Here is a 12,862-nt window from a genome sequence, read left to right on the forward strand (position 1 = left end):
GCCCACATCATGGTCTTACAATTCTGAGATGATTGCTTCTCTGAGGGAATAGGGATTTTTGTAGAGAGGAGAAACTTGAAACTTTGTGATCCTGGGTGTGTCCTAAACATCTCCAAGCTTCTGCTTATTTTATTGCTGGTGGTGGAGGTAGTGGAGGTGATGATAATGATTATCTTTAAGATGGTTTGAAGATTAAATGGCCTATCATGACAGGGAGGAAGATACACAGTAGACACTAGATGAAGTTTAGATTTATCCAAAGAGATCATAAGCTCTACATAGGCAGAGGCCTTATATCCCTTTGTATTCACCATGATTCCTGAGCAATTTCTTTTTCACAATATCTCCTAAATGAATGAATTGGATGTCTCAAGCCAGTGATTAAAAAGACATGTATCATCTTACTCTACCTACCCTCCTTATCGCCAGTCATACCTGTTCAGAAAAGGAGTCCCAAGGCTAGCTGAACCCAGACCAGCGCGATGAGCTTGCCACTGTACCTTCTCCACTTTTTCTTCTCTGTTTCAGGAATTGCCGCCCCTCTCCCTACATCACTTTCTCCATCATTTGTAATAAAAATGCCCAGGAGGGCTTTTCTTCATCTCTTCTTTCTAAAAAGACTCCTCCTTTTCTCTCTTTCCTCAATTCCCTTTGTGTGACTTTGACGTTGGACTTTGAGGAACACTGATTTTCACTACGGTGAGTGATGACATGTGCTGCCCTTGGGGAGATACTGCATTTGTTGGCCCAGAAGCATTGCTGATGGGGATTCAGGCAGTTTGGTTAAATAGAAGTGACAGATACAGGCTAGTGAGATGTGGGGAAATATCAAGGGCCAGAGGAGATGGCCAACCTTTCTTCCAACGGGGCTTAAAGGACAGGGATGAATATGGAGAAAGTATAGCTGTGACCTTTTTTTAATTGCAATTCATTCTCAAGGAAACCAATCGTATCCAGTAAATCACTGTCAAATTCCACTTTTTATGACTCAATCCAAGTGGGAGAGCTCCAAGAGAAGAGCTCATAGAGATAGGGCTTGTCTGCCACCTGGGAAACCTTGAGGCCCACAGAGCTGAAAATATATCGTCTCAATAGATGGGGATGCAGAAGAGTATAAAAATGAACAAAAAAAAATCTCAAGAGGGTTTGACATTTTTCTTTTGGAATTCAAAGATCAGACTCATGCCTGAGCCTCCACAGGGGATTATTGAGACTGGGCAGTCAGCTGGCACAGAGGAAAGGGGCAGCTGATTCTCCATGAGCTGCAGGAGTCACTTTGAAAAGACTGGAATCATGAACGGGCTTCACTGCACCAGGCAGGAGACAAGGCAATCCAAGAAAGGCATCACCTGCGTCAGGTACACCAGGAGCAGTGGAGGTCCTCGTGGGGTTTGGGGAATGGGGGGAAGGTGTCCAAAAACCTACCAGAATGCCTCAAACAGAGGGAGCCGGAAGTTTGGCAGCAGGTAGAAGAAAAGGCCCTCTACCATTTAGGGAGAGTTTCAAAGAGAACCATCTGAGTTAAAGAAAAATCTTTCTTTCTTCTCCTTCAGTCCCTCTTCCCACTAAACACAGTGAAGAAAAAGGCAGAAGAAGAGAGGAGGCAGAGAAAATACCCCACAATCTCCAGTCCCATTGTTAGTTTGCAAAATTACAGGTTAATTACTCTACCTAAACTGGGGTAAAAGGAGAAGTTTCAGCTAGATTAGAGATGAAAGTTTTGATATTAGATTAAACAGGAGATATATATATATACATATATGCATATATATATATATATATATATATAATATTTTAAATTTAACATGTAATAAAGTTGGCCTTTTGGGTGTAAAACTGAATTTTGACAACACAGATTTACACAATCACTGAGAGAATCTGGTTACTTTCTTGCACGATCCTTTTGTGTGTCCTCTTTTTATACTTCCTTCCACCCCAACCCCTGGAAACCACAATCTCTTCTCTGCTACAGGTATGGCAATGTCTCGAAGATGTCACATAAATGGGAAAAAAATGTCACCTTTTGAAATCAGCTTTTTTCCACTCAGCATTCAGCAACCTGTTCTGAGATTCATCCAAGTTGTATGTCTCAATAGTGCCGCCTTTCTTATTGCTGAGAAGAACTTGATTTTTTTGTGTGTACTGTGAACTGAAGTCTGGCACTTGCCACCAGTCTCTACATGGAGTAAAACATGAACCACTGCAGCTACCAACCCACAGCACCCTCTGAGAGGAGCCGAGGGTGGATACCAGGAGAGAGGCACTCTGTGCTCTGGGAAAACTGGAGGAACAGGTTTCCAGTCAGATTTTTAGAAGATTTTTTTTTTTTTTTTTTTTTTTGGCTTTTTGGCTTTTTGCCATTTCTACGGCATATGGAGGTTCCCAGGCTAGGGGTCTAATCAGAGCTGTAGCTGCCAGCCTACACCACAGCCACAGCAACATGGGATCCGAGCCGCATCTGCGACCTACCCCATAGCTCGTGGCAGCGCTGGATCCTTAACCCACTGAGCAAGGCCAGGGATCGAACCTGCAACCTCATGGTTCTTAGTCAGATTCATTAACCACTGAGCCACGACAGGAACTCTTAGAAGATTTTATGTGCCCAATTCTTGCATCTCCTCATATCTAGAAAAACACTAATATCTTTCATGGTGATGTCTGCTCCTTGTGACTGGTAGCCACCTTCAGGAGATCAGCAACAAACTTTTTAAAATGTGTAGATGCTGCATGCAGCTCCCCTCACCTTTGTCACATCCTGATATTCCCCCTTTTCCTCCTTGGGTGGTATTTCAGCCCTGTCTGTAGTTAAGGATAAAAAAATGTCACAGTCGGAGTTCCTGTCGTGGCTCAGTGGTTAACGAATCCTTCTAGGAACCATGAGGTTTCCAGTTCGATCCCTGGCCTTGCTCAGTGGGTTAAGGATCTGGCATTGCCATGAGCTGGGGTGTAGGTTGCAGACACGGTTTGGATCCCACGTTGTTGTGGCTCTGGCGTAGGCTGGTGTCTACAGCTCCGATTCGAGATCCCTAGCCTGGGAATCTCCATATGCCACGGGCGGCCCAAGAAAGGGCAAAAAAACAAACAAACAAAAAAGTCACATTCCTCTGTGAATGCCCTCACCTCCGAGGGTGAGAGCCGTGAGTCCTGCAGGCTGTGAAACTCAGGATACTGGCCCTGATAGCGGAGGTGCATATCAAAGGAATGATTGCAGTGAGCCCAGGCCTCTTTTGTTCCTGTTTCCTGCCCTTTGTTTCAAAGAAAACTCCTATATATCCTAGCTCTTCCCTTGCCTCTCAGAGCAGTTTCTCTGGGCTACCTGAGATGCTGCCTCCTGGGCTTAAGTCTTAATTTTGCCCCAAATAAAACTTAACTCTCAACTTTCAGGTTGTGTATTTTTTTATTCAACAGTATTACTGATTGACGGATTGATTGATTCACTCTATGCCAACACTGAGGGTCTGAGCCAGAGTCATTTTAATTCTCCATCCAACACAATGAATGAACCTCAGACTTGCAGATAGGAACCCTTCCAAGTCTGTCTTCCTGCTCTTCTTCAGCCCTAAGATGCTCTGGAGTTCTTTCAGCATCTTTAATAGTCACTCTCTAATAGGCAAATAATTATTTATGTTAAAGTTTCCCCTTTAAAATTACTGTATGGTTTCTGCCTCCTGGCTGGACCAAACTGATACATACTAGTTGAAGGTCATTGAATTGTTTCCAGTTATAGATGATTATTAACTGTTATACTGTACAGATTATGTGTATGAGTGTGAACATAAATTTTCATTTTTCTGGGGTAAAATATCTAGGGATGGGATTTCTGGGATATATAGTAAATGGATATTTTACTTTGTAAGCAGTTGTTAAGCTGTTTTATAGGAGGTCTGAATCATTTGCACACCCACTAGAAGTACACGAGAGTTCCAGGTGTTCCACATTGTCCTCTGCACTTGGCATTGTCAGATTTTTTTCTTTGTCTTTTTTGAGGGGGCTATTTTGGTGTGTGGTTTTAATGTGCTTTTTTCCTAGTGGATAATAATGCTGCATGTCTTTTTATGGGCTTATTTGCCACCTACATATCCTTTTCAGTGAGTTGTCTATTCTAGTTTGTTGCTGCTTTTTTAGTTGGGTAGTTTGCTTTTTATTGTTGAATTTAGAGAGATCTTTTCATATTCTAGATACAAGACTGTTGTCGGATATGTGATTTTCAAATGTTTTCTATAAGTCTAAGTCTTTTTTTCCCCATTCTTTTAACAGTATTTTCTCATAAAAAATGCTTTTAATTTTTTGAAATCCACGTCATTAATACTTTTTATTTTTTTAGGACCACACCCACAACATATGGAAGTTCCCAGGCTAAGGGTCAAATTGGAGCTATAGCTTCCTGCCTACACAACAGCCACAGCAACAGCAACGCAGGATCCTTAACCCACTGAAACAGGCCAGGGATTGAACACTCATTCTCATGGATACCAGTCTGGTTCATTATCACTGAGCCATGATGGGAACTCGTAATTTTTTTTTTTTTTTTAAACAGGTCATGCTTTTTGTGTCATATCTAAGAACTCTGCCTAATTCCAGGTCACATTTTGTTCTAAAATTTGTATGGGTTTAATTTTACAATTAGATCTATGGTCCATTTTGAGTTAATGTTTGTGTAAGGTTTCAGGTTCATTTTATTGCATTTGATGTCCAATTTCTTAATACCCTGTGTTTAAACTCTATCCTGTCTTCATTTAATTACCTTTGAAACATTATCAAGAATCAGCAGACCGTATCTTTATAGGTCTATTTTTGCATTCTTGATTTTGTTCCATTGAACAATATTAGTCAATATTACATTGTCTTGATTTCTGTAACTTTATTTATTTGTGTTTTTAGGGCCTCACCTGCAGCATATGGAGGTTCCCATGCTAGGGGTTGAATCGGAGCTGTAGCTGTGGGCCTATGCCACAGCCACAGCCACAGCAACGCTGGATCTGAGCCGTGTCTGTGACCTACACCCCAGCTCATGGCAATGCCGGATCCTTAATCCACTGAGCAAGGCTAGGGATCAAACCTGCATCCTCATGGCAAAATCACAATGGCAAAATTACAGTAGGGATTCTTCCCTTCTGAGACCCTACAATGAGCCTTCCCACAAGAAACTTCCTCCAGGAATAATTTATACCCTTGAACTCATCTTTAACTTTATCACTGAGATTCCCAAACAAGGATGTTGCTTGATGCCAAAGCCACAGTGGTTTTTGTGATGTGGGTGCCTCTGTGCCCAAAGAGCTCAAAAGCCTTTCACACAGGCACCAGGCAGTGGCCAGACGACAATGGCTTTAAGCCACTCCAAACCTGGATCACAGTCATACCAGTGGATGGGACAGATTACATGCAAAAAGGTCCAGAAGCCGCTTTCCTTTTTTGTTCAAGTGAATCATTCCCTTCTACCGGGGAAGACAAAGCAGGAAGGTAGTAACATTCACGTATGACCACAGCACTATTTTAGCTTCAGGAACAAAAACCTGTGAGAATAAAATTACCAAGTACCTCCTTCGTACTCCAGCATCATATAGCAGAAGCTTGATGAGACCAGCAGGCCACCAGCCTCAACAGACAACTGGCTCAGACCAAAGCTTTGTTCAAGCCCCAGTCTTGCTCTCTTTTTTATCAGTGTAGACACTTACTACCCAGAGCGTTCCCTTGGCTGCTGACTCTTGCCCCTGCCTTTCCGCTTTGTACGTAGCTGCTAGTCTGTTCCTTGTCTCCTCATTGCCCACACCATTTGGTCTAGTTGGTCCCTATTTCCTATAGCCCTGCACAAAAGCCAAGAAGATAAAGATGAGCTGGAATTAACCCCGCTCTGCTCCCCAGGCTCTGTATCCTGTCTCAGGGCTGTATCAGCTCAAGGGACAGGGCTCTTCCATTTAGTTGCCATGAGGACACATGACCTGACCATGACCCTGTCTGCTCCTTGGCCTCCGATCTCTGCCTTACCTACTTGTTTTCTGTTCTCCGGTGAATGGGAGGACTTGGAATAAGAATTGTCTTCTTCACAGAGTAATTTAGCCAAAGCTAAAATCACTTGTTTCTAATAAAATAATTTTTATTTGATTGCAAAGGTATATAAAGTTATGTGTATAATACATAGTAGACACAAAAGTCCATTGCCACAAAGCCAAGTACCCATATGTGCTGACTCTGCCCAGGCCACTAGGATAATCCTAGGGACCTTGTGGGCTGAATGTGTGCAGGTTTGGAGAAGGCGCTGGCCCTCTGTCCAGTCCAGGAGATCAGAGGCTCCCACTACAGCTGCCATGGATTTGCAGTGCACTCTGATGTGCTCAGGACTGGCAGAACACTTCCCATGTGATATCAGCCTGATCCATGCTGTGTGTTCTGGTCAAGGTCTCTACAGGCCAGGAACGGGGCAGGGGTTGGGGGGGAGGCTGGCAGGGTCTTCTCACCATCCCATGGGCTGGGAGCGCCTCCCAGTGGTTTCTCTTTTACTGACTCTTTTCCAGAGGAAAAAAACCCTGAGCTAATTCTGAGATGGTTCCACATGAATCCTTTCGAGCTTTTCACAGGCATGTGGTAGCGCAACTGGGTCCAGAACCTGGAGTTGGGAGGAAGTGATTTTGAGCCTTGCCATGTGACAGTGGGCAAAACCCTGAGAGCTTTTTTCACTAGATGAGGTAGAGACTCTGGCTCTTGGAAGGAAGAGAACTTAATTAAAATCAGTTTCAGTGTTTGATCCTCCAAGGCAAGATTCACTGCTGCTTGCAGTTCAAAGACACTGGGTCCGCTGATGTAGTGGGGGCTCAGGATAAATATCCCTCTCCTACTTTTCTTAATGACGCTCACGATGTCCTCCGCATACGCTGGAAAGAAAGAATCTGATTATTCGCGGTTGTGATTGTTAAACCTTGAGTCATGATCATCCTGAATCTCGCAGATCCACCCACTGGGTACCTTGCAAAGAACACTCTTTGGCAAAGAGGAAAGAAAGGCTGGATTTCTATATCCTTTCTTCTAGATCAACTCTATCCACAGTTGAAGATACGCTCTAGTGTCTAGTGACTATCAGGTTCACATTCCTCCCCTGTGTTCTGTCTCCTTAAATTGTCAATGCCTCTTGGAGCAAAGCTCCTTGGAGAAAACTTGGCTGGGATAAGACAGGGGCATGGATGTCCCAGGCTCCTGGGCAGGGGTATTGGAGGCAGTGGAGGTCAGGTCTGCATTTCTGATGGGCGCCCAGTGCTGGGTCCAGGTCCAGGGAGTCTGCTGGACCCAGTGCTGAGTTGTTGTTGTTTCTGAAGATGGAAATTTTTTTTTTTTTTTTTTTTGGTCTTTTTAGCCACACCTGCATCATATGGAAGTTCCTGGGCCAGAGGTTGAATCTGAGGTGCACCTACCAGCTTATGCCACAGCCACAACCAGAGCAACACTGGATCTGAGCTACCTCTGTGACCTACACTGTAGCTCTCGGCAACACTGTATATTTTACCTGATGAGTGAGGCCAGGGATGGAACCGGCATCCTCACTGAGTCAACAACTGGGTCCTTAACAGCTAAGCCACAATGGGAACTCCTGAAGATAAAGTTTTTTGATGATAGAGCATATCTCTGCAACACAAGTTTTTCCGTGTTGTTGCCCAAGATGTTCTAAGCTCATGAAACCTTCCAGAAGATAAATAGCCCCCCAGAAAGAATGACAGGAAAATGTAGTGAGTGCTTGCGTGTAACCCTCTTTTTGAAAAATTTTAAAAATTATAGTTGATTTACAGTGTTGTGCCAGCTTCTGCTGCACAGCAAAGGGACTCAGTCATACATATATGGACATTCTTTATATACATATATATATATATTATTGTCCGTCATGGCGTGTAACTCTCCATCTTGCTCTGTTTTCTTCAGGCGTGCAAGACCTACCTCCTCCTGGGGCCACGTCTCTTTCGAGCAAACACAAGGTGTATCCATATCTGTTTTCCAAAACTTCAGGGAATAGATTCAGAGCCAGGCTTTCCTCAGTTGGAGATGAAGTGGCCTCACTCTCAAAAGAGCTCCATTTTGCATAGGATACAAAAGCATCAAATTCCTTTTTATCTGAGGAAAAGGAACAATAAGAAATGTAAGTCACAATGCTAAGCCATGACAGGAACTCTGCTTTTTTTTTTTCCACTGACCTATTTTTTACTCTCCTACATAGGCTCAAACCATATGGTAAATGGGTAAGAATTAAGATCGGGGTCCTTAGTGAACTGATTTAAAAAACAAAAAGCAGAAATTCCTGCTGCAGCATAGTGGGTTAATGATCCAGCTTGTTTCTGTGGCGGAGCCGGTTCAATCCCCGATGGGCGCAGATTCCATCCCTGGCCCAGTGTGGGCCAAAAAAGAAAAAAAGACAAAAAGAAAAAAAAAGTAAAAAAAATAAAAAGCAGGAGTTCCTTTCATGGCTCAGTGGTTAATGAACCCAACTAGGAACCATGAGCATACAGGTTTGATCCCTGGTCTCCCTCAGGGGGTTAAAGATCTTGTGTTGCCGTGACCTATGGTGTAGGTCACAGATGCGGGTTGGATTCTGCATTGCTGTGGCTGTGGTGTAAGCTGGCAGCTGTAGCTCCGATTCGACCCCTAGCCTGGGAACTTCCACATGCCATGGGCATGGCCTTCAAAAAAATAAAAAAATAAAATAAAAATAAAAAGCAGCATCTGTGTTCTTCTCAGAGTTACACTGCTGAGGGGTATGGATCTTCCACCCAGAATGGGATTTAAATCTGTGCATTTCCACTGAGCTCAGATCCAACAGCTGGGGCCTTCTCTGATTAAATCACATGTACTCAAAAATTCCTCTGAGCTTGCTTTGCAGATGCAGCGTTGCTGTCTCAGTAGTTACACACCAAAGTAGCGTCTGCTCCATCAAAGCATGATACTATCCAGTGAGCAAAGCACCGAGAACACCCAGCACATCAGTGAGCTGACGGCACGTCTATCTGTGTTTGAATACCCTTATGGAAAATGAGAGAATAATAACTTCCTGGCAGGCTGCCTGGGAAAATGTGTATGACAAGCTTAGATAAGATGGGGATCCATTCCTCTCCTTTCAGGATGGAAAACGGTATTTTGGAACTTGTATTTTTAGGGTCTCATATGCCTCTGTTGAATCAACTATTATAAATGCACAGTGATTCTGGGATGTGCTAAAGAACTAACTGCAAGCCATAGAAAAGTGTTAGCAGCAGAACAGGAAGAGGGAGCGGAGGTGGTCTGGAGCCAAGACAAGAGCCAAATCAAAGAGAGAGACCAGGAGGCCTGTCCATGGAGCTCCTCATCGCCCATGTGGGAAGGAGGAGGCCCAGGGGACATGGCCAGCAGGTACATGATGTGTGGTTCAACTGTGTGACCCACACACACCATAGTCACCCTGAGTTTTTCCATATCCCGAATGCTAGGATTTTTGTATAATCTGGAGCATTGCATTTCCTTTTTTTTTTTTTTTTTAATTTTATGGCTGCACCTGCAGCATAGGGAAGTTCCCAGGCCAGAGACTGAATCTAAGCCATAGCTGTGACCCACGCCACAGGTGGAGCAAGGCCAGATTCTTTAACCCACTAAGCCTAAGCCACAGCGGGAACGCCAACATTTCTTTAGTAATACAGTTAGAGAGTGGAAATATTAAAGGATCTCCACAATTCTGACACCCTATATCTTTCCAAAATTTGGGACATTTAAAGGAAACATATTTTTGCTAAAAAATATTAGATTGGCTGCAGTGTGCACTGAATCAGTGTGCTTGAAAACCGGGTTCTGCCTCCCCATCCAATTACTAAAACGTTGTGCAAATGAGAGAGAGCACATTTAAAGTGCTTCATGGTTGCAAGCTCTAGTATCTAAAGAAAAATAGTGTTGGAAGTTCTCTTGTGGCAAGCAGGTTAAGGATCCTGCGTTGCCACAGCTGTGGCACAGGGTACGACTGTGGCAAGGGTCTGATCCGGGCCTGGGAGCTTCCATATGCAGTGGATGAGGCCAAAAAAAAAAAAAAAAAAAAAAAAAAAAAAAAGTAAAAGAAATATGAAGTTGTATAGAGGATCAGTTAAGACAGGGATGAGATAATTTGTTCAATTCAAAAATGCTAAAAAGCTACTAACAAATAAATCTCAAAACCACTCTTGGCTTAAGAACTTCTAGTGTTTGTTCTCAATAATTGGTCTAAAGAAAAGTATGAATGATGAGTTTCTTTTTTTTTTTCTGGTTTTTGTTTTTGATTTTTAGGGATGCAGGTGCAGCCCTTGGACATGCCCAGGCTAGGGGTCCAATCGGAGCTACAACTGCCAGCCTACACCACAGCCAAGGCAACTTGGGATCCAAGCTGTGTCTGCAACCTACACCACAGCTCATGGCAACGCCGGATCCTTAACCCACTGAGCAAGGCCAGGGCTCAAACCCTCGTCCTCATGGATACCAGTTGGGTTTATTACTGCTGAGCCACAACAGGAACTCCTGATGCGTTTCTTTACTGCCCCTTTCCCCCAGTGATCTGACAGCTCTTCAATTAATTCCTGGGGTGGGGAAACCACTGGTGTGTAAAGGGGTAACTGGAATTCAGCAGATGAGATTCTGTTCTCTCCAAGCAATAGAATCATTCACTAAGACTGCCAACATTCTAAGCATCGAGCCTTCCAGGACTAGAAAAACACACAATGCTCTCTATTCTAAAGAAGTAAATGTGAATAAATGCTACTATCCCGTCTCATGGGAAAATTGACCCCTACTCCATGGATAGTACTAATACTTTGCAGAACTTCATGCTTCTAAGAACATTTCCACCATCTCCAAGCCCCACACTTGACAGATGAGGCTAACTGAGGCCAGAGCCATTGAGGGCTCTACACCAAACCGCCTGGGTCCAACCCCAACCGTTAACCCCCACTAGCAGTTCCAAGGGGGGCTCAGAATTCACATCTCTGCCTGGCTCATAGGATGCCAGTGACAATTACAGCCGCCGATACACACAGCTGGCACACTCTCAGGTAATTCAGGTAATTCAAGCCGGCATGGACTGGGTTCTTAAGTCGTGCTACATGATGTTCTAAATGCTCAGGACATCTTAAGTCTGTGAGCGCACGTGGCATCCACTGTGCTTATGACGGCAATCCTGCTTTACAGAGGAGAAAACCAAGGCATGGAGATCTTGGGTCTTCTGCCACATTGCTTGAGGTGGGTGAGCAGAAAGAGTAGTTTCAAGTCCAATGTGTCTTATAATAATATCGTTGGTGAGATTCCTGGTAACTGGGATGAAAACAAGGTGTGTCTCCACTGGGGTCCCTCAGGTGCGAGGCCACCAGACCTGCAGGTGGGGGTCTCAGAGCCTGACCATCAGGACTTTATCCATCAGGGACGATGCATTTCTCAAGCCCCTCCCTCTATGGCAGTTCTGAGGGGAAAGGTCAGAGATGCGTCAGGTTGTCTTACCCCGGAGCGTCTCATCCTTGCTCTGGTAGGTTCGGTACAGCAGCACTATTTCAATCCAGTACTTGTAGAGGAGAGCACCTGTGGTCAGCACAGCCACCAGGGCCATGACGGTGGCGAGGAGGATGTAAAGGAACACCACTGGGGGGACACGCAGCAGCTGTGAGCAGAGGCAGATGAGTCCCCCACCCCCACCCCAAGACCACATTCAGGCCAGCGCCACTATCTTTTCCAGCACCCCCTTTATTTTTGGCTTTTTAGGGCCGTACCCACAGCATATGGAGGTGCCCAGGCTAGGGGGCGAATCGGAGCTACAGCTGCCAGCCTACACCACAACCACAGCAACGCAAGATCTCAGCCATGTCTGAGACCTACAGCACAGCTCACTGAGACGCTGGATCCTTAACCCACTGAGCAAGGCCAGGGATCAAACCCACAGCCTCATGGTTCCTAGTCGGATTTGTTTCCGCTGCGCCGTGACGGGGAAATTTCTCCATCTGTTTTTTAATCAAAACTACTGCTATTGGAAATATTTCTCTTGAGTCTTCAATCACATTTGAGGGAATGATCTTAAAATGAACCCAAGAGAACCCTGGAAGATGAGTAGTTCCTGATGGGGTGGCTCCCTGGGGAAACTGCCAGAAGACCACTTTTATTTATTTTCTCTCAAAAATGTCCACACAACCCATTTGCATCCCTCTTATTGCATATTTTACATTATTTGCTTTTTCTTTTTTCTTTCCTTCTTCCTTTCTTTCTTTCTTTCTTTCTTTCTTTCTTTCTTTCTTTTTTGTTTTTTTAAAGGCCACACCTGGGGCATATGCCTAGGGGTCTAATGGGAGCTACAGCAGCCAGCCCAGGCTGAGGTCACAGCAACACAGCAACCTAGACCATAGCTCACAGCAATGCCAGGTCCTTAACCCACTGGGAAAGGTCAGGAATCAACTTTGTCAGGATTCGAGGTCAGGAGACCTCCTGGATACTAGTTGGACTTGTTTCTGCTGAGGTACGATGGAAACTCCCTAGGTTATTTTCACTCATTATTCATCCTGTTGAATAAAGACTAAACTCCTGAGGCCTGGAGCTCGCTACCTCTGCTTTTCTCACCGCCATAGTACCTAATATGTGGTACCTTCTGCCCACCTCTGCAGAACACCCACTAGGGGCTGTGCCCCAAATGTGTCGTATTTGAGCCTCACAAGCATTCGAGACCTGCTTGTTCTGGAGTTCCCACTGTGGAGCAGCTGGTTAAGGATCCAGCATTGGTGCAGCTGTGGTGCAGGTTGCAGCTGCAGCTTGGACTTGATCCCTGGCCTGGGAACTTCCATATGCTATGGGTGTGGCCAAAAAACCCCTTGCTTCTTCTCTAATTTCTATTAACTGAATGAATGAATGATATCACTTT

The 12,862-nt window shown here is 44.5% G+C and overlaps 1 protein-coding gene across 1 annotated transcript in view; it reads right to left on the bottom strand.

Moving 5' to 3' along the window:
• Window positions 1-6,310: 6,310 nt before the first annotated feature.
• The window catches only part of IL18RAP (interleukin 18 receptor accessory protein), a 32,232-nt gene continuing 25,680 nt past the window's right edge, over window positions 6,311-12,862 (bottom strand). Inside the window, 4 exon segments of the mRNA XM_085016091.1 lie at window positions 6,311-6,511; window positions 6,514-6,869; window positions 7,921-8,094; window positions 11,461-11,598. Coding sequence (XP_084872217.1) covers window positions 6,452-6,511; window positions 6,514-6,869; window positions 7,921-8,094; window positions 11,461-11,598 — 728 coding nt within the window. The 3' untranslated portion in view covers window positions 6,311-6,451.

Source organism: Sus scrofa, chromosome 3, assembly GCF_054392235.1.
Source record: "Sus scrofa isolate SSC_HxYL_T2T_F1_AM1 chromosome 3, Sscrofa_HxYL_maternal_Yorkshire_Landrace_v2.0, whole genome shotgun sequence".
NCBI classification, from domain to species: Eukaryota; Metazoa; Chordata; class Mammalia; order Artiodactyla; family Suidae; genus Sus; species Sus scrofa.